General features: G+C 34.0%; 1 protein-coding gene across 15 annotated transcripts in view; it reads right to left on the bottom strand.

The window, feature by feature from the left end:
* Positions 1-23085, bottom strand: part of Phf20l1 (PHD finger protein 20 like 1) — a 76496-nt gene that overhangs the window by 40721 nt on the left and 12690 nt on the right. For 4 of the 15 annotated variants that reach the window (XR_009593692.1, XM_060389331.1, XM_060389332.1 and 1 more), the window contains exons 3-10: positions 19940-20111; positions 19714-19798; positions 16414-16502; positions 16116-16205; positions 11374-11587; positions 10752-10880; positions 5516-5598; positions 1852-2101 (exon numbers count right to left, since the gene is read on the bottom strand). Coding sequence is in view for 14 of the 15 variants with exons in the window: in XM_060389331.1 (XP_060245314.1) it covers positions 1852-2101; positions 5516-5598; positions 10752-10880; positions 11374-11587; positions 16116-16205; positions 16414-16502; positions 19714-19798; positions 19940-20111 (1112 nt within the window). In the remaining variant the exon portion in view is untranslated. Of the gene's footprint in view, positions 1-1851; positions 2102-3508; positions 5599-10751; positions 10881-11373; positions 11588-16115; positions 16206-16413; positions 16503-19713; positions 19799-19939; positions 20112-23085 lie in introns of those variants that run through there. The other 11 variants (XM_021655124.2, XM_060389337.1, XM_021655121.2 and 8 more) reach the window with 10 other exon arrangements.

The following is a 23085-nucleotide window of genomic DNA, read 5'->3' on the forward strand; positions in this document are numbered from 1 at the left end:
GGATTCTTATGTCAATTACCATTTTGCCTCCAGGAAAGTAGTCTCTTTATAAGCAAAAAAGGGAAAGCAGGTACAGGGAGAAGGGGAGGGAGCTGAGACAGAAAATCTTTCACTCTATAGCAAACCTAGGCACTCTAAAGGGAAAGTAAGATAGGGGCACATGTGATGGCTCTTACACACACTGTACAGTTGGTGCTTTGCTTTCTTTCCCCAAGCGAAGAAACTACTGCAAACAACCTATCCCAGCCTCAGTCTCCCACATGGACTCTTATAGATATAAACCCGGGGCCTGATTCATTCAAAAAATTGAACACAAACAAACCAATGTGCTTATTATAGCTAACTTAGATATTAATTAGGATGATATTATTCTTGCCCTTAAACATGTTCATTTGTTTAAAGAACTAATTGTATCATTAATTTGTTTTTTAGAAATGTAAACACAAATGTTTGGACAATTTTTTAATGCTTGAGAGTTCTTTGTGGACTATGAATTTAATGAATTCTACAGTAGGTAGGATTGTAGAATACCTCACTGCAAATTTAGAAAGAAGTAGTTTGAATGAGCTGATGTTTTGGTTATTTAAGGATAATCAACAATGAAAAAATAATGAAAAAAAAGATGATGATAATGGGGGAAACCCAAAAGACAAACATAACTTTTATGATAATGTGGTATCAATATATAAAACAACTTCAAAATAAAATGTTTATTGGTATCATGTGATAATCTAATGACTACTAGTGATGTTATTTCTTAATGAAGTTTCAGAGAAAAGAATTTTCTTTTTGTCTTTTTTGTTTGTTTGTTTTTTGAGTCAGAGTTTTTCTGTGTAGCTTTGGATGTCCTGGACTCACTTTGTAGACCAGACTGTCCTCAAACTCAAAGTGATCTGCCTAGTTCTGCGTCCCCAAGTGCTGAGATTACAGGCATGCACCACCATGCCCAGCTGAGAAAAGAATTTTCTATTTCCTTTGTTTCTGCATTATTATTCAAAAAATTAAAGATTTATTAAAATTTGAGGTATGTGGTAAATATGAGAACTGACTGAAAAACTGGTTAGTATGTTTGATAAAGTTTTCCAAATGCCAGTATCATTATTCTGGTTCATAAGGATATGTGTCATCCTTATTTTCTGATACAAGACTGATTTATTTGAGTAACTTAGCAAAAGTGTCACATGACTAATGATACTCTAGATAATTGTTTCAAATACTAATCTTGGGGTAAACATAAACCTTATCTTTTATCTAGTCAAATCCATGTTGGAAAAATGAAACTATTTTCAAAAGACTAACAATTGAAAGATTAGTACTACAGCAGTCAAATGTTATAATAAGGAGGCATTCTCCTTCCATTAAGTATAAGATTGGATTCATGGATGCCTTGTTAACATAACAAGAATAAATTAATAAAATGCACTAAGAGGGCTACAAATAAAAGGAGATACCTCCTTCCTGACCACAGGAGGAATGAGGAGTCACATGAAAACATCAACCAAGGGTCTTTCTATAGTTCTTTTTGTTTCTGAGGGTATTTTGTTTGTTTGTTTTTTTGTAATGAATCAGGCCTTGTATTATTTGCTGAGGAGGGTAAAACTACAGTGGGATTTGTGTCATTCCATGGCAGGACTTCTTAACGAGCAGTACAGACTTGGAGTGGTAAAGCATAGGAAATGCCATGATCTACTCTTGAAATAGTTTTAAACTTTCTCTGTCATATCCACTTAACTTTTGAGGTTTTAAAGAGCAACTTCGTAAAAAAAAACAAAACAAAACAATATAACTACAACAAAACTGTTTTGAATCTATCTTACAGGATAAGTAACTATTTGTAAAGTCTGTGCTCACTAGTTTTATTTATCACTGAAGAAAGCTGAGATACAAGCGTCAAATCCTTGGCTTGTATTAATTCTGGGGCAAGTGGTGACTTAGGGGTTTTTATACACCCAGAAGACTCTCCAGATTCATGTTTGCATTTCTTGCTGCGAGCCTTCCCTGAAGACAAAGTTGAGGATAACAGTGCAGGTTTCTGAGTGTTGGCAGAACTGCTAATGACAGCTTCATTTTTTTTCTGACTTTGAGGTTTAGGTGAAATCGCCTGAATAAATAATAAAAAATTGATATTTTTATTTTGGTTTCTTCATTTTTCTTCTTGTATTCTATTTTTGATTGTTAAGCAACTTTAGTATCCAAAACATTGTTAAGCAACATATAACATTTCTATTACAAATGAAAAACCAAAAAGAACCCCACGAATTATTAACTAAAAATTGAATTGGCTGTCTTTAAAGGGATACTGTCAACTATGAATTTATATTTTTAATGTCCATGAAATTCTTCTAATATTAAATATCCATCCTATTGGACAAACATTTTAGTATTAATTTGAAACTTCTCTCTTCTCAAACTGCAATTGTCAATGGTTATATTAAAACAGAAAAAAGTATTTTACATTTTTGAGCACTGAAGGAATATATGTAAATTTCCGCCTTTTAGAAGCGTTTTTATAATCTCTCTCATCAAGTGTGTGGCTGTCTCAGTAGACAATTTCCCTTTAAAGAAAGATCTCAACAAGAAAACAATGACCAAATTAACAAAACATTTTCTTTAACTCATTTTAGTGCTGAAAGCTAGATTTTCATAAGCAAAATGCACCATGAAATCACAGCTAACAGCAGTAGAGAGTTAAAAAGACTAAAAAACAATACAGAACAAGTAACAACTACAACAATAACAAAAAAGAGATAAAATGTAAGTTAAAACATTGGATTTAAAAACAAAATACGTCGCAGTCTTAGATGAGTTTTTACCTTATTCCTGCCAACTGACACTTTAAAAAAAACTTAGAACTTTGTCAGTTCTTTCATAAAGAACATTTTATTCATGTGGCAGTAAAGTTCCCTGCACATGTAAAAGTATGTGTGAATCTATCTATTGTTAAAGACAACAGAAAGCAGCCACATTGCATCCAACTGGGATACCTACATTGGTTTTCTTCCTGATATCTCACAGCAAACCATGAGATACAGACTTTTAAAAACTGATATTATGGCAAAGCACTATAAAGAATAAAATTGCTAGCCCTATTAATAACATGCCTGTCCCCAAGAAATCATTTAACTTCCACATATGGAGAAAGGTGATGTTCATCAAATCTGTAATCTTCATTTCTCTAGAATATGAAAGATCATTGTCTGGGGCCAAATAACTTAATAATTTTGTTCCCATTAAAATAAAAGGTACTCAGATTTTGGCAGGGGAAATTATATATTTGATAGTAAATATGGCATCACTGAATATCCTACAGATGGCATGCTAGGCAACTATCTGACTTAAAAAGCCTTGTGTAAGGGTCCCATTCATTCAACTTTCATTTTCTACTCTTGAATTTCTTCACTATACATGTGTGCAAATAGATCTCTTATTTGAAAAAAGAACTCCAGAATAGAAAGTATTCCTAATCTTACATAAAAGGTGTTGCCAGGAAAGTAATTAGAGCCATTACTTGTAAATAAACAATTTTATTGTTCATCTTCACATATGTGAAAGACATCACTACAGCATCCATTACTCTTGAGTTACAAAGTTATAAAACAAGATTTTAAAACTTAAATTAATAACTTGATAAGGTGCTTAACTTCTAAACAAGGACAAATTAACATATTTAAGCCTTACTGAATTATTATGCATCAAATGCAAGTTTTATCCAAAAGTAAATATAACATGACATTTCCCTAATACAATTAAGTAATCTATAACTAAAAATCTGATAATGAGGCTCAAGACCACAGTTTAAATCATTCAGAAATATAAATTCATTAATACAGCAATGTGGCTCTAGGCCTGTTATCAGTGTGTCATAACTGGCATTGTAACTCCATAGGACAACAGAAGCTAGCAACAATAAAAACTTCTTTTTTAGATCTCTTGCTTATACCAACTGAGATAGTTAAGATCTTTATAACTCGGCTTTTTAGCTTAGAAGCAAGGCTAACATATAGCATAAAAATTAAGAGTTTGGTTACAAAACATTTTCACATTGAAATCAACCTGAATGACAAAATAAAAGAGGGAACAGAATGATGTTCCTTAAATTCTATAACAGTTTACAAAGATTCAATTAATTATTATTGGTCTCTGTTACAAAACTGGCAAGAACTTTCAAAAATTTTAAATTATGGGAGTACAAATAAACAGCCGAGTTACCCTACCTTCCTTTCTCTTAAAAACTGTTTCTTCAAACTGGTTTCTGAATTCTAAACTAACTTCCACATATAATATGTACTTTTCACAATCACATTTACCTCACAGGTTATGTGTAATGGAAGATTGACATTGTAATGAATTTTCCAGAAGTATTTTTATTACCCGAGTCCCTGATATATCGCATTCTGAGTGTATCGTAACAGTTGCAGGAGTACAAAATACTTATTATATCTGGGACATTGAATTATAGTCATACACAGTAAAAAAGTTACTAAAATTTGGTTGATATACTGACAAAAAGACTTAACCGTTTGATGCTCACAAAAAAACAGAAGGTATGAGTCACTGACATACTGATCTCAATTTAAAAGACTATTGATTTAATACAACATTAATGGGGGCACCAAAACAATGTTCTGCTTTCAAATCAGGCCTGAATAAACACTGAAAAACTCAATACAATATCAATGAAATTTGGGATAACCTTTAAAACACATATAGAGAAGAGCAAAAGATACTCATTTTAAAGTCTTCTTTATTAGGTTACTAATAAAGAAAATTAAGATTATACAAAAAAGATATATTGAAACTACATTAAGGCTCAGATTTTAAAAACAGGAGAACCAAGGAAATCCAGTTATGGCTATTACTGTATCCATAGAGTGCCTAAGCAGTTAAGCCCTTAGAGAATGGAAAAGCATGCACAACTTATTATGTACAGGTATTGTGAGAAGTTGAAGGTATCCAAGGCCAATTCTAGCAACTGCAACCTTCAGTTTTAAATTTCTCTATTAGGTGGTTTAAGACAGACCTTTAAAAGTTTTTTAAATTCTCTTTTTATTGTAGTTAGTAAAATATACATCCTAGCAAAAATGTATGGCTCATTGATCAATTAATAAAACAGTCTAACAACACCAACTCTTACGATATAAAAGAAACTTCTTATAAAAGAAGCTTAATTGGATGTCAAAAAACCCTGTTTTAACTCACAAATGAAAAGTATTTGTGTAAGGGTCTTTTTGAAAGCTAAAGATGTCCAGCTGGAAGCTCATACCCTGGGCTGCCTGTCTCCAGGCCTTCTCATTTTGGAGACAATGGCTTTAATGTCAGTCTATGGAAAATGTAAGCAAATCAAGTCCATAGTTTATCTGCATACTTGGGAGAAGGCAGAGGTAAAAATCTACCATCAATGAGTCAGGGCTCTATTCCCATATCTGATCAGAGGGGCAACTGCAATCATGTAGGGACTGCAGCTCCGTGAGCGTTCCCTTGGGAATCTGAAACAATCAAACGCTACCGTTCATACCTGCTCCAGCACTGGAGCTGTTGCAGTGTGGTCGTCTTTGTTTTCAGCACCATCTGCCCCAACAGCTTTGGATGCCAACAAACCTTGAGAAAAATTGTACAGAAATGGCTTGTTAGAAAAAAAAAAAAAACTCATTTCACCATCAAACTTCTAACATTTTAGCAGTTGAAATTTCCCACATATGGGAAGTATTTTCAAATGCTAATTTTTAATAAATGCAAACACCCTTAAATTTGAGAGTTGTTCACATAGTTGGGTAAATTTTTTTCTTTTTTATGTTACTTCTGAGATCCTTAAATACATATACTTATTCTGGAGTAAAATAAACTTTCTTGCTTCAAAGTCCAGATTAAGATGGTTTACATTACTAATACTCATAAAGCAGAGTAGCATATCATTCTATTAGTTTTTAAAAGGTATTTCTAAATTTTAATTTCACTTACATTCTTTAACCTAAGCTTTGCTCATTTGTACCTATGCTTACTTATGTCTTATTTTCTTCCAAAAGTTTCAAAACCATCTCATGGACCCTTTGATACAGAAGGGAAAGAATGTGTGGGTCCTTAGAACACCTGGACTGACAGCTTCATTCTACATATGATGTCAAAATGGAAAGCTCTATTTTTTTGTAACATATAGCCCTAACACCAGACTTTAGAAGACAGAATTCTTTATTTATGATAATAGTTATTTTCACAAAACATCAAAATTCTGCTTTCATTAATAAAGATATTTCCTTGTATACAATTCTTTGCTCATTCTGTCAGTACCTTCTATGAGACAAGGTTTTTAAAAGGACAACTATTCCTTTTTTGTGGCTACTCTGTTCGTAAGATGAAACACAAATAATAAGTGATAACAATAGTAAACTTGCTATAGCAATTTTTAACACCTTTATTACTGAAACTGTTAACATTAGTCTGTAGGAAAGGAAAGGTTCCCTGAAACACTACAGGACAGAGAGCTACTCACAAGGCAATGTGGCCTGTTCTTAAGTAACTACCCCGAAGATGTTAAGTAACTAATATGGGAACACACATATCCGCATGATCTTAAAGTAGTAAGAGACAGAAATATTACATTAGGTAGAAGGCACACTGGCTTTACTAAAAAGCTGAATGACTACAGATGAGTATGAAATCAAGAGGATCAGTGGAAAACAAAGATTTTGATACATATGTGACTGGTATTGACATAACAATCTAGTTTCTTCCAGTTCCAGATCACATTAAGTATAAATTTAAATGAAAAATAAAGGCATATAAACTATATTATAAAGTTTTTAACCCACAAATTTATCTTAACTTCAGTATAAACATATTTTATATAAACAAAAACATGTAGTATATAACATTTCTCTAACATTTAAAACAGCATTCACTGTTTTTTTTTTCTTTTCTTTTCCAGATAACATTTTTTGAGAATCAATGAGCTACTTAAGTTTTTGTTAATGATACAGAATCAAAGTCTTTTTACATCAAGAAATGGGTAGAAGTTCTATTTTTGTTTGTGTGTGTGTGTGTGTGTGTGTGTGTGTGTGTGTGTGTTTCAAGATAGGGTTTCTCTATGTAACCTTGGATCCTGGACTCACTTTGTAGATCAGACTGGTCTCTAACTCACAGCAATCTGCCTGTTTCTGCCTCTCTGAGTGTTGGATAAAAGAAGTGTGCCAGGAAACCTAGCTGAAGTTCTATTTCTTAAAGCTATTCAAACATGAAAAATATTTGCCATTCACTATATTAGCTAAACCTTACTGTTTCCTTTCCTAGAAGTGATAGAATGTTTTTTAATATTCAAGAGATAAGATGAATTATAAGCTCAGATTTCAGCATATGGTGCAAGTTGTAAAAGAAACAAAACAATCTATCTATAACCTATTAGAGTAGTATAGGCCAAATTGATTAAAAGCCATTTCTATATAATTGCTGGAAAAAGAAAAGCCTTTTAATTTGGCTATAGATAATAATGAAGCAGCTAAGACAAGCTACTTACTTAGATTTGAAAATACACTTGGTATCTAGAGAATTCAAATACACACAATAAACTTTGTATGTTTGACATGCATATCAACTTTAAAAAGAATTACTAGGCATAAACAAAAGCAGACATATGACAGAACAAGTGTGTGGAGATTCTATTTCTGCCTGGAGGGACAGTCTAAATTCAATTATTTTTCCCTGCCAACATTCTAAGAAGAAATTTATTATCCAGAGTAAATGAAAGTTTGAATGAAATAGATACAAATAAAATTAATTTTAATTATTGCAAATACTTATTAACAGTGTATTACAAATAGGCCTTGCTCCAGAAGAGTGTCTTAAAGAATGCATGATACAGCATCAGGGTATTAAACAGTAGGTAGAAGGAGAATATCAAATCATCATGAATCGTACCACCAAATAAAGTCATTTCATAATGACCTACTTCACTGAAAAAAGGAGGCCAGAGATCCCTAGAATACAAAGGCAAATGCTCAGAGAACAAAGTGGTTAAAAATCCTGATCAACTTCTCTCTAGTAGTGTAAATATCATCATTTTTTTCAAAATTATCAAAAATTCCTGACATTTATGGTTGTGAGCTTATCCTTTAACAGTTGAGCCATCTCTCCAGCTGGAGGACCTCTCCCATCAGTGGACTAGGGGAGGGGCACAGGGGAAGAAGAGGGAGAAAGAGTGGGATTGGCAGGAGACAAGGGAGGGGGTCAGAGCCTGGATAAAAATTGGATAAATTGTAGTAAATGATAATAATAAAAAAGAAGAAAAATCCTGACATTGTACAAACATTTCTAACTTCCCATAATGCCTACAATGATTAGAGTATATCATGTACTTTATTCTTTTACTCTGTGAACAGTTACTATTTTCAAGTCTACTAAAACTCAGTTTGCTTGCAACTTGTTTGTAAAGTTAGGGATTCTGGCTTTAAGTGCAAAACTGCTACCTGAAAGGAATATACATATACTACATGATAGAGCTATCAGTAAAGCATATTACATATTCAAAAACAATAACCAAAGAGAACACACACACATACAGAACCCAACTATAATTTCATTTCTTCCTAGTTACAAACTTTGAAAAACTCATCATTTTATCATTCCCTATACAGCAATCAGGTCAGAATCACCATAGGATGCATATGATGGGAAGGAAGTAAGATAATGTATCATGACACTGAATTAAACTTATCCAGTGGCTAGTTCACGAATCTTCAGGTAAAAGTATTTTTTAAGAATAGCAGAAAAAGAGAAAAGTTAACAAGAACAAATTGCCATAATTCTTGCCATTTCTCTCTAGTAAAGGACAAAAAGACACACACAGAACTTAAATTTAAGAAACAGCAACATGACTATTTCACACCAGTTCTCATTTAACAGATGACAAATGAAAATCATTGTACACAAGCAAACTCCGGGTTAACCTACTGAAGACAATCTTACATCTACTGTCTTTCTGCATGGCATACTTGTGACATGAAATTAAAAATAAAAGCAATGATGAAGATGATGCTCAAAGAATTGTGATATATGTAAATCTTCTGAGAAAAAAAAGGGACAGACTGTAATGGCTTCACATGGGTTATGTGTTATTCTGTTGCTAACCATCACATTTGACATTCCTAAGGAAATCTTAAGTACCTTCACAGAAGACCAGAAATGTTACTAAGCAACCTAGATTACAATTTGAGGCACAAGGTAAATGGTTCTTTATCCTTAACTGTCTCTCCAAGGTCATGCAAAGACAATACATTATGTAGACTCAGCTGACTTTTTTCAGATTTGTTATTTCTTTAAATGTTGAGCTTGATCCTCCCATTAAGGCATTTAGAAGCAGGCATATGTGAAAACACTTTGGCTGAAACTAAAAGCACATTATATGGCTGAAGGAAAAAAAAATCATGATGCTGGGAAGCTGACAATCAGCTGTATCCTGTCAGTGGCATTTCCGTCTTCCTTGGTCTTGAATCCTCCAACAAGCAGTTTCAATCTTTTTATCACATGAGTGAGAAGCAGCTTTCCACACTGCCCTGCAAGTAGCACTGAGTTCTGTATTTTAGGCCCAAACTTAAGTCTCAAGCTGACACCACAATAATCAGTTTAGAGAAGATTATAGATTTCTCCAAGGCTAACAATTTCTAAAGAAAAGGTTTAATGGGTGAAGTTATATGAGATATTTCCTGTCCTGAGGGCAAATACACCCCATGTCAGACAGAACAAGCCTGATCTCGTCAGTGCAGAAAGAAATATTAACCCTCAATGAGCCCTGTCATGGAGTGGCTCACAAGAGCCCTCTGCTCCAGCCATCTTTCAGTAGGTTTCCTCTTGAAAACAGACACAACACAACGAACTTACTGTTTATTCCAGAATCTAACAAGAAGAAAAATCCTGACATTTATTCCAGAATCTAACAAGAAGAAAAATCCTAATCTTCTTCAAATTACTTAAATGAGTGCCAACAAAGGTTTATTTGGTTTTATTAGACCAAAGGCCCTTAAAAATATTTTGTTTTTAAAAATTAGATTCCAAATCATTAAAACATTTATACTTCCCTTTAAAATGAATCATGAACATTATTTCATTTGAATACTAGAAATATATTAGGCCAAAAGCCTAGAGCTTTCAGGTGTAACATGACTGTCTCTGTATATAATGCTTCAATTTTCTCTTGTGTGAGCAGTAGCCTTGCTAGGATTGTATTTTTATCACCCTTATACTGCTACATGATACCTTACTAGAAGGTACTCTTGTGACCAAACTCAAGAAAAAAGAAGGAAATAACAAATGAGTCAGAAACTTAATTCAGTCAAGTATTCATATTTTTACCACAAATGGTTCCATTTTCAGTAAGCCTTGTCACCTGTAAGACTGTTTATGTGTGAGAATATTTAAAGCCATAGAAATAAAGCCAACACAAGTTAATAAATGCAGATAAACCTTTCCTGACAGAAACTATTCCTACCATAAAGTGATTTTAAGACTACAGACTCTTGCAACACTTGAGCTTATTAATCCTCACAACACCCCTGTGAGGTAGGTACAAAATATGTGCTATATTTCACATTTTATAACAGACAGAGCTGACAGTGTTGAGAGATGTTTACTTTGAAGGACAAAAAGTAATCAACTCATTACACTGAGCCAAAAGTTAGATTCTCCTTTATTAAAAAGAAACTACTCTAACATGAAGCCTCTAGCTCCCCCTACTCCCAACCGCCAAAAGAATCATTGTAGTTTACCAGTAATCTTGTTAAGTCGTGCTCTCTTTGCCTGAAATGAGTTGCCTTGATTATTTTTCCTCTTGTTTGTTAATGTGCTCTCTGGCTGTGGAAAGACGATCTTTGGAACGCTGTCTATGTGAAGTCCTACTTTTAACAGAACACATATATGAGAGTTTGTCTGGAATCTAAAACTAAGACATACAAATAATAGCAAATTAGTGAAAGCATTTGTATATTATTTTTTTAAAATCTAGTGCTTCATTATGACTTAAACAAACACAAATCCTTCTGGACTGACACAAAAGAAATAAAAGCTTACTAAGTAGTTATTCTTGAAGTAAAGCTCAAACAGAGTAACTTACTGCTTCTTCTATGTAGCACATTGAAACAGCACAATCCCTTAAAAACCAAAATTTCAAGCAGAAAACTACTAATACCAAACAATTCATACTCAAGAATACTGAAAGCAGCTAATGTCAAATACTGACATTAGATCTTACTGTAGTCAGCCACCCTATTATGCTAGGAGCAAATAATTTAATTCTAAGTCCAAAATTATAGCTGACCTAGAGATTTTGGCTTATTTGCTACCTCAGTTTACCTGTGTCACCTGAAAGGAAAATAAGAATGTATTTTGTACCAAATGGTTCACTAGATGTGGGTAGTTCTTCCTTCTTCTCAGTCTCTGCTGTGGCTATGCAAGATGAAGTTTCTGCCTTCTTTGAAGGTACTTTAAACCATTTTCCCCCATCTCTCTCTTTCTCTTTATTGCTGTTAGCACTGGTTCGAGGTTTAGTCCCTGTTTTACTCTTCGCTGCAGCTGCAGCAGCTGCTTTGACTAAAGCAATCCAGTCCTCCAAAGGAAAAACATAAAACATGAAGTATTAAAAATCCAAATTTAGCTTCATTAATAAATAAAAATATGTATTGCATCTTGACAGCTACTCAAACATACACACATGTAAAAATTAGGCTAACGATATTTATGTAGCAGATTATCATCATGACTGAGATTTTAACTTAATAAACTAAGATGAACTAAAAATCCATCTATAAAATGAAAAAAATATTCAATAGCAAATAGTCCTTGTACGTGTTTTTATATAATTAATCAAACACAACTAAAAAAAACCTATAGAAAATTTGGAATGCTATGTCCCATGCTTCTTCACTGTTTTAGAGTTAAAAGTGCTATTACTTTTCTTTCTCAAAATACAGTGGATAATACAAAAGAGAATTACATTATACTCTTGTGAATACTGAGAAAAATTTATTACTACTGACCAAGGTACTTTTCCCTTTTAAGAAGCACATACCATTTGATTCATAGTAAATTTCTTAGAAATCAAATTATTATTTTACTCGTTAAACATTTAAACTTTAGGATCAATTTATCACATCTTTATAATATTAGTAAAGAAAATTTGTTAGTTACAAATTAATCTTTTTTAACATTTATTTAGTCTGTGGTGGGGGTGGGATGCACATGCTATAGTATGCATGTGGGAAAAATTTGTGGAAGTCCTTCCACCATGTGGGTTCCTGGGATTAAATTCAGCTTAAGGATAGATCATCAAACTTGGCAGCAAGTGCCTTTATTTGCTGAGCCCTCTTCCTCACCCTAAATAAATCTTGATTTTTTTTCCATCTTTAAATCAAAATTCTTTATTGTGATTGTATTAAACACTCTATAGAAACATAAAGTGGTGCTATATTAAGTTTTAGTAAGAAAGGGTGTTTTAAATAAACATTTTTTGTAATGTCTCTATTGAGTTAATCTTCTACTCCTGTCCCTAAGTACTGTCTAAATGTACAATAAAATTCACCCAACATTCATAGTTCTTATTTTAAGTAACTGGAAAGAATTTTACAAAATAAAATGAATTTAACTAGTGAACTGCATGAATGAACATAGTACTACTATTAACAAATGTAACCAAAACTATAGGTGCTAACTATTCACCCCTGGAGATATATGGTGAAGGTAAAGTGGCCCCTGTGAATGAGCAACAACTGCATCTATAGTTACTTTTGTCCCCTCTGTCACTGAATTGATCTACAATCATGTCACTACCTAACATGATTTTTGTTTGTTTGTTTTGATTTTGGTTTTTTGCCCATTTCCTATTGAATGCCCTACAAGACAAGGCAGGTATCAGTCTAACATTAAAACACAAAAGCTGATAAAACCAAAAGGGCTAGTCAAGGAATTTATAAAGAAATAAAATTAACCATAAGATAGTGATGGGGAAGGTATAAATAGGCTAAGAAGCTCAGAAGTTCAAGGTCATCTTCAGCTTAGGAAGTTTAAGGACAGCCTAGGCTATATGAGACCATCTTTTAAAAGAAAAGAAGAAAAGGATGATGTGACAGGACACACACTAGAAAAATAAAAATACCATGAGACAACAGAAAAGACTTATTCTGACTGAAAAGAAAGACTAATAGGAGATTTCAGGGATATGGACTTGGAGTTGGTTTCTAAAGACAAGGAGAATTGGCTGGAAAAGATAAAACAGCTAAAAAGGGAGAAGCAAGAACTGCAAACAAGATGAAAGATATTAAAGGAAGGCAGAGAAGCCAGTGTGTGCAGGGATGGGGATGCATGCGGAAGGATTTAGGAGAAGAGGAATTAGCTAGTGACTGCTATCACTAAAGGTTGAGCTTTGATGCTCACAATAAAGTAGTGAGGAGAGTAACTCCAACAGAGGAAAACCAAGGAGTGGCCAACCAAGTAAATGAAGGAGGAGGAGTAAGTACGACCACACCAGAAGTGCTTCATGCAGAGTGAATGTATGTTTACAAAATTATTAGAAGAAGGAATGTGGCTCCAGTTTGTTTTAGTTGTCATCAGAGCAATGTTAGACGTAGTTAGAGGTAATTTCCATTTCAAGTTATTTTTTACCTTCAAAATAACATCTGCTAACATCAGTAAATCAACAGATGTAACATAGCAAAAATGGGAAATGCAGAGGATTTACACACGATTTAAAGGCTAATCTTCAGTGCATTTCAATCAATACTTTATATCAACAAACTTTCAGAAAGAATGGAGTGTGAGGCTGTGCTTATAGACTTCAAATTTAAAATGAACACCTCAGTTCCTTGTTCTGAAGTTACTGCTGCTATGCTTAGTACAAGTGGGAAATCACGGAGAACAGCAAGTAGTATGACACTAAGTGTGAGAACTGTTCTCTATCCTGGGAAATGTCAGCTTCATAAGTATGGATCAATACTACTAAGACATTCACAATTATATAAAAGATACTGATAATGACAGGGCATCTTAGTTTGTACAGTCAACTATGTCTACCATACCATATTTCCTAGTGGAGGTCAATGTCTGCAAACACAGTACATGAAGGCCTACATTTCAAACAGGACAGACATTGGAAGTAGAAGACAGGGATGAGGACAGGAGCCTTCTACAGAGGGCCTCTGAAAGACTTTACCCAGCAGAGTATGGAAGCAAATGCTGAGACTCATAGCCAAACTTTGAGCAGGGTACAGGGAATCACATGGAAGGGGGAGACAGAAAGACCTGGAAGGGACAGGAGTTACACAAGGAGAACAACAAAGCCAAAATATGTGGGCCTAGGGGCCCCTGCAGAGACTGATGAATCAACCAAGGACCATGCATGCAGAGGACCTAGACCATCCTGTTCAGATGTAGCCCATGGAGAGTTCAGTCTCCATAGGGGTTCCCTACTGAGGGGAGCAGAAGCAGTCACTGGCATGAACTCCATCGCTCACTCTTTAATCACCTCCCCCTGGTGAGGTGTAGGCCGCAGAGAAAGAAGATCCAGAGAGTTCTGATGAGACCTGATAGGCTATGGACAGACAGTGGGGAGAAGGACCCCCCTATCAATAGACTAGGGGGGACATAGAGGAGGGAATAGCACCAACCGCCTCAAAGTCAACAACAATAGCATCAGGACTTTTATTTAAGCTTAAGAAAACAAATCTGGAAGTTAACTTACATAAAATTGCTATTAATGTCTCATCTTACTCAGGTGTTAAAGAGGATTTAGGGAAAACATTTCCATTGTACATTTATTCAATGAATTATTCTTTTTTAAGTTAGTGTAAGAAGCTTTTCTTCATATTCCTAAAGTATTCAAATTCTAGAAAAAAAAATCTTAGGCTTTCCTAATTACCTGTTTTATTGTATTTCCTAGGGAAAGTAAATACCCATTTGGGGAAAAACTCATAAAATAACTTATAAAAATATTCAGTAAATATTTTAATCTACATATAATTACAAATTATAAGGAAAATGAAAAATTCAAAGAAATATATTGCCAATCAAGTACTCTTTAAGTGGTTTTGTATTTTGGCATTGATCTTAATGTTAATGCGCATTGTAGTGTGACTAAATACTTCCAAAGATCACATTCAACAAATATAATTTCTATAACCTGTTATTTAACCACAAACCAAATTCCCTCAAGAGACCACTTGAAAAATTTCAAGGCAAAATAAGAGTGTCATTTCATGACATCTGAATAACTACAGTAACAGAGTCACAATATTAAAGCAAAAGAAGAAATTGGTTTAAAGTTATGGAGCAAACTATGCTCCCAATATTTTGATCAGTCTTCCTACTCAGTAACTAAAAAAGGATACTACTAGATTACTACTAGATGCTTAAAAAATATTTTTAATACAAACACAAGGAGGACACAAAGTGACTTGTTGATTGAAAGTATTTTAACTTTAAATTGCATTTACATATACACACATATAAAACTGATCATTTCAGAAGCAATCACACTTTTCAGAATACTCAAATATAATTATTTCAATTGTGAAATTAGACATTTGCAGGCCATAAAATGCTTATGCCTAACTGAAACTAACCATATGACTTTTTTAACATACTTAAGGATAACATTTTTTGTTACATGGTATGGAACAAATAGGGAACATATTTTCACATTAGACATTTTCATTGATTACTTTCAAGTTCTTAAATTAATTGTAGGTTCAGGTGCTGAAAATCCCAAATAACAGCAGAACATAAAAGAAAATAGTTTTTGTTCCAATGGCACCTTTCTTTCCAATGTTTGAGGAAGCATATTAAGCTTAATGAAACGCTTTTTTTTTCTCCATCCTAGACTCTTGCTCACCATTTATTTCTGCTTTGAGCAGTAGCAAAGCATAGAATGTACTGCTTCCATTATGCTACTCAGAGAGCCCTACCTGAAACAGCCTACAGAGTGTCAGGTAAGCGCCTTTTAAGAAAGGTGAATAACAATGATTTGTAGAAGGAAAGAAGAAGATAAGAAACTTATGTAAAATTTAATATTAAAAATTATCTTTCTAAATAAGACTATATACCAGATAAAACAAAACAAAATTTAAAAGCAAAAAGGCACTTACCTCACTTCCCATAGACTGGTTACACGATCCAGCTGGGTCGATAGGACAACACCAGCTTAGTGGATGCTGGGATTTCACCTGGAACAGAAACTAGTGACCTATAACTTTAGCAGGTCTAAAACCAAAGAAGCAAAAATCAAATGTATAATTTATTTTACATACTAAGCTTCTCTTTCTTGCTGCTATTTGGGGCTCTCAGCACATAACCCTACAATTAGTTCATTTAATAAAATATATACATATGCATGTTGATCACAAAGATATCCCTTAAATATCCAGGAATACTGAACATTCTTACCTGCCCCTTAGCATCCTCAGGCATGGCTTTAATGTGCATTCTTTTTAAACAACGGATAACGCCATCATAAAACTGAACTGTGAATGTTCCTGAAATAGGAGCAGTCAGAGTAATTAGAAAGTATCATGCAACGTTATAGCAGCATTTGGGGGTCTAACAATAGTGTTATGATGTAAAAGGATGCTTTGTGATTGCACTAATATGGGCATAATCTCCTGTAAGCACTCCACTGAGTTATTAAATATATTCTCTCTCTCCATCTATAAACAATTATGAACTAGTTCTTCCCTTAAAATGTACACAAATTCCTGATAACTTAGCTGAATGTAACTTTGATCTTTACTGAAGAATTTTGAAATTTATTGTGTAAAGACATAATATCCTTAAAATTATCTCATAAAAATAAAACCCTATTTACAACAAAACAGTATTTCTACAGGAATGATAATTGGATCTTTTTCAATTTTAAAGTAGGTAACAGAGAGAAAAACCTACTATATGATAAGGATCATTTTCTCAGGGAGATTTACAATAGTATTAAAGCGGCAAAAGAATATTCTCATACGTGAAGTTTAAGTTAGAAAATAACTTTGAAAGCATCAATATAGGAGTTGTTTGCAGATCAACACAAGCACCTTAATGAGTTGAGAATGGCAACTGCGGTGCTCAGCTCAAAAGCAGAACAGCAATTTCTACCACGCTGTGAAAGCCAGCTGTGCCTTTCCCTTCCTGCATTGGTCTGCTTACTGACCACACTCACTTTCTGTGCAGATCTCCTGCCAGCAAGTCAGTATTAAACAGGGTTTATAGGAAAAGTCAGGTAGATTTTAAACTTATGGAAAAATGGAACACCACTTTAAGTAGGTAACTGGCCTTTACAAAAGTACAACGAAGAAACATGATCATTATTATGAATTGGTATGAAGTTGACTCCAAAGCCAATGGTATGTAACAATTTCTTTTTTTGTAAGTTGAAAAAATCAATTTCACTTCACATCTTCATATAATTTTATAATTCAATATTGCAAAGTTCTAAACCTAAGCTACAACTTATGAAACAATGATGAAGTGAGTAGGATGGATATAAGGACAATGGAAAATTTTAAGAATGGCAAATTGTATATATACCTTGTACTACCATCATTCCTGCAACTGTTTCTTCATTTCTTTCCCCCACATGGCACTCCTGGGTAGCCCATGTTGTCTGTATACACTGGCAGGGCCTTTATTCCTCCAACCCTTTTCATTCTATTTCCTCCACTTGGATGCCTCCCTGTATCTCTTACTGAACCTAATTCTAACCACTTTTCAATGACCATCCTCAAGCTGAAAATGTCTCTGACCTCTCTAGTCCATATTTCCTATCTGCCCTTCTTCACTTTTTTATTATTTGAAAATTTTATACATGGATAAAATATATCTTTATCACATCCATATCCCTACCACTTTTCTCCCTCAAACTCTACCCATAACCTATCTTTCTCCAAATTCCATGTTCCTTTTATAGTTTAATAACTCATTGAGTCTAATTACTGCTGTCTGTGTGGAGAGGGGATGTGCAGGTTACTGGAGAAGAAAAGTAATCAATGGTCTTACCCTATATGACATAATATCAACCTCCTGAACAAGATGTGTTCATTAGTGCAATAGGGACAAGACTACACAGGATATGGGAGGTGGTAAGCAATTGCTCTTTTGAGGCCTTTCCATAGGTTCAGGCCTGGTACCATAAACATGGTCAAGATTCATGCCTAGGAAAATCATAGGTTCAAGGGAGAACTTATTGTTTTGCTGAAATGTCATGTTGATAAATGGCCTCCTAGATATTTATGTTCATATTTAAATTCATAGATTTGTACTACTCTCTTGTCAGTTAAGTAAGCTATATCACAAATATCTAAATGCCCACATTAGTTAGTTTCATTTTGCTTTTATAATGAACAAGGAGTTTCCCCAACTCCCAATTTTTCCTCTTAAAGGAAAGATGCAGGTTTATCTACTATGTGGGACATATAGAAATCAAAATTAATACTTCTAGTGAAAAGTTTAAGAAAATAGCTATTAGTATTTCACTAAAGACTCCCTGTAACTACTCCAAAAATCTCAGCACTCACTGTACCAGTAGCACCACATTTCTAATATAAACTTAACTTTCTGTTTTAAAACCTATGGATAAATAGAATAGGATAAGCAGTGACTGTGGTTTGTTTGTGCATTTATGTACACAACTGCACAAGCATGTGCTTATGAATTATGGAAGTCCTAAAGTACTCCACACTCAACACTGCTGATCTTAGTTACAGAGCATTGTGTGCTTTTACAGAGCATTGTGAGATGGACTTAGCACCTAGGAGAACAGATTCACTTTGCCCATACTTCTATTGACCAACCTATTCTGTGCCAGGCTCTGGACTGACCATTGAGGGTGCCTAGGCATAATACTTAAGCAAATTCGTGGTGGAACACAGCTCCATAGAAGTGTAAGCACCCAAAAAAAAGGGGGCAATGATCTGCATACCCAGTGACAAAGCAGTCTCTCGCCTCTTCCTGCAGTGAGTGGGTAACTACTAGAAATGAAACCATAATATCATCTGCAGCTTCAAATCACTGAAACCATAAATGGGACTGAGATCTTTTTAAAATGATTATCAATTAAGACTACTGTTATTTTTCATACCAAATTCTGTATATATCCTTTTATATATTTTCTGCCTGTATCTTACCTTCTATTTTTTCAAGCTTATTTTTAATTTTAACCCAAAGTTTATATTCCTCCATTGCTTTCATCACTTCCAAATAAAATTCAAATCCTTTAGCGAGATTCCAATGTCCTCCACATATTAATCTTTGCCTCTGTCCAACCATTTCCCCACTATTCCATCCCAAACAAAGCTCTTCTAGTTCTTCTTTAATTAGCTTATATGTCTTTCACAACTTAAAGGAGGTGTCCCCTGAGTAGACCAAATGTCCTCACAAGGCTATCACTTGGTGTCCAGTGATTTGTTTCTTTGAAAACCAGTAAGCATTCAAGATTATTATTTGTCTAAAAGATTTCCAGGCTCATGGGAAATCTTACTAACACACCTGATTTTTTTGATTCAGGCTGTGAAGCCATGAGCCATGTCATACTTAACAATATTTAATAAATGTTCCTGTAAAGAATACCAGCAAGAAATCCACATATAACAACATAAAACAAGAAACAAGTTATATGTGACAGCCATATACCTTCACTGAAATTTGAAATAAAGGAATTTTCTCTCAATCCTATTCAAGTCTCTGGTCATGTCAAATGCATACCTTCTTTGTTAATTGCTTCAATCTTGGCAGGGTAATAGCGACAGTCTGTCCAACGAGCCAGAACTTCTTCTCCAGCTTTAAAATCCTATTCAAACAACTTTTAAGATCAATTCCATATATAATAAACATTTCATTAACAAAAAAGGCTGTTAAATTTTACATAGTCCTTTAAAATTTTCATTTTTTTATCTTTAAAAGCAACAAATGGGAAAAGCTTCCTACTTACAAAGAAATCTTCCTCATCCTTTAGCCCTTCTTTTCTTAGTGCAGGTCTTTCAAGGGGTCGCAACCTGTTGCTGTCCCAATAAATCCACTCATCATAACGATGACTCCAGCGCTCAAAATGGACTAACATCTTCCCTTCTTCATAATCAATTTTTTCAATTCGTGATGGATACCTCAAAAAAAATTAAAAAAAAAAAAGCTTCATATCAAGAGTAACCCTTAGGTCAAGTTTAAACAGAAAGTTTAAACAGAAAGATTTTAATGGGTTTAACTTACCATTAAAACTATGAGAAAATAGTCAGTATATTCATAAACTACTGAACCCACAAAGTATGCATCAGCATTGTTGTCATTTTAAAATGATTGCCCTCAAAAGCTGAGAAAATAAAACCTCTAATAGACTCCAAATGCAAAATATAAAGTGCTCTACTTTTAAGAAGCTACTGTACTGCCATGTGTCAAATGGCAAATATATCCCTACTTTATGATTCAATAATCCCAGTTCTGAAGATTAATATGTATAATTTGCAGTAAGAAAACAGGAACTGTAAAAACTATGATTGGAAAAACTGAAGTCTTTCTATAGTTATAGAACAATGGCCTATCTAACAGAATGGACTATCAATCTTCAAATGCCATGTTTATATTGTACAAAGTAAAAAGTTAAATGAATATTACATTTAGGATTACATATATAAATTATGCTTAAAATGTTTCAACATGCTGTTTCTTTTTGTGTACCTGTTCCTTTCTCTGTGTGCATGCCTGTGTGTACCCATTAATGCAGAGACCAGATGACAACCTTAGCTATCATTCCTCAAACACCATCCAACTGTTTTTCTCACCTAGAGCTTACTAGATAAGCTAGGCTGGCTGGACAGTCAGTCCCAGACATCTCCTATATCTGTATGTCCAGTGATGAGATCTAAGTACACGCCACCACTTCTAGCTTTTGGTTTCACGGATGTTGAGGGTAGAACTCAAGACCTCACAATTTCAACTGAGCTATCTTTCCAGACCATACATCTATGTCTATATGGTGTAAGGGTGCATTTTTAAAATTTATTTTATAGTAAGCAAAAATGCTGGAAAGGAAAAACCCAAACTGTAAATTTTTAAAAAAAAATTGATTTTTTTCCATAGGTAGATTATCCTATGATTAATTTCAAAGTAAAAAAAATAATTCAATTAACTTTTATAAGGAAAATGCATTATTCCGACATTAAAATGTTCACAGATGTTTGAACTGTTTAAACCACAAGTAACATTAGAACTCAACAGCCATATATGGGAGAAAATCCAGCTATAATTATTTATCTCAAAATTTTCTATTTTCAAAACAAATTCAAAGCTTTATTTAAAAAAATTTTAAACATGAAGCTTTTATGCAACTTTGAGGTTATCATTTATTTTATAGGTCAGTCATGTTGTATAAAGCTGTACAATTCAGACTGAATTCTCCTGACATGATTTCTTACCTTTGTAACATGATTCTAAGATATTGCACAGTTCCTCACATACACCATGTGCTTCCACTCATTCTTTCATACCTCTTAATTCTACCTTTCCTGCCTCACCCAATCTTCCTGTCTTTTATTCTCATAGTTCAGGCCTTGTTCAGCATGTAACTCTCACAACTGACTTCCTGGATTCCCTTTTCCATTGCTCTTATAGACTCTGCATGTTGAAATCCTGTCTAGATAGGCTCCAAAACTAAGTGCTGTACGTGTTTTTATCACCAGGGACATTTATATGTGTCTCAAAAGATTTCTAACATCAAATAAGCTGGGGGAATACTGAATCAAAAGTTAAGCTACTTACTTGAAGACTTCTTGCTGTCAGCAGATGAAGACAAAGCACTTTACTATCAAACACAAAATATGTAGCCTGTTTTATTTCAAAATTTTAAACATGAGAAGAGAAAATGCAGAGCTAAGGTTTATGATGCTAGAATGCTGCTCAAGCCTATGAGCTCTTGGTACACCTATGCTGTGTTTCTTATCATCCACAGCATCTGGAATAGCCAAAACAAGCTACTGGAGCAGTGTTCAGCAGGAAAATGAAGTGATGCTAAAGGCAGACAGTCTCCATTTTTCCTAAGAACTATGAAGGTTGCTGGCTCTAACCATAACTCCTAGTCTTTGGGAAGAAATGGGTAAGGAAACATTTTGTTACCAGAAGATATCAAGCCCAGAAAACATAAGACTAACTGACCTCTATGTAGAGATGCCTATACAGCTACATAAAACCAAAACTTTAATGCTCATTGTTTGTAGTGTTCCCTATTTCATTTTGTTGTTCTAACTTTTAAAAGTAAAATTATGATAGCATATTGGGAAACTTTCAACAAGGCTGCCCTATGTTTTCAACATTACTAGCCATTGAGACACTATAAAATGGTATGTCTGTTAAGTACAAAAATTTTCACTTATCACATCACATGCTCTCTAGGTTCCTTCAACTTGTTAATGTATGGAACTCTATATGTTTAAAATATTCTTCAGAGTAAGAAGCGTCCATAGTAACAGAGTCAAACATATCTCTATTTTCATAACATGATTCAATTCGTAAAAAAAAAATCAGAATCTGAACAAATTTAAATAATGTAAATCTACATTCTTATTTTTAAGCAACTTATGGTTTTCCTAAAATATTTTAAATTCTGTTGGCTGAAAGGGTGCCTGAATCAACAGCCAGAACAAATTACATCTTGAGGAACCTCTTCAGGGTAAGTTACACCATGTTAGAGTCCCTATATAAATACCTAGAGAATGATATGCATACCTAGGTTTCTGCCAAGAATAAATGCAAATGCACAAGATTATAATCTTTATTTTTACAAGTTTTACTAATCAAATTTTGAAGGTTAAAGATGTCAGAAATATTACCAAGAATGTCCAACATATACTTGAACATTTAATAGGTCAAAGGTGGGATTGGATGTTTAGTTTAGTGGCAGAGGGCTTGCCAGCATGAACAAGAACCCAGGTTTGGTCCACAGTACTTGGAAAAGAAGTGGGTGGAAAAGGAAGGAAGGAGGAAGAGAGGGAAGGAGGGAGAAAGAGAGAACACTGAGAACACTGGGAAGTTCACTGAAATTTCCTAAAGACTATCCATATTAGATTTGCTGAGACATTTCAAGAATTT

This window comes from Meriones unguiculatus, chromosome 8 (assembly GCF_030254825.1).
Source record: "Meriones unguiculatus strain TT.TT164.6M chromosome 8, Bangor_MerUng_6.1, whole genome shotgun sequence".
NCBI classification, from domain to species: Eukaryota; Metazoa; Chordata; class Mammalia; order Rodentia; family Muridae; genus Meriones; species Meriones unguiculatus.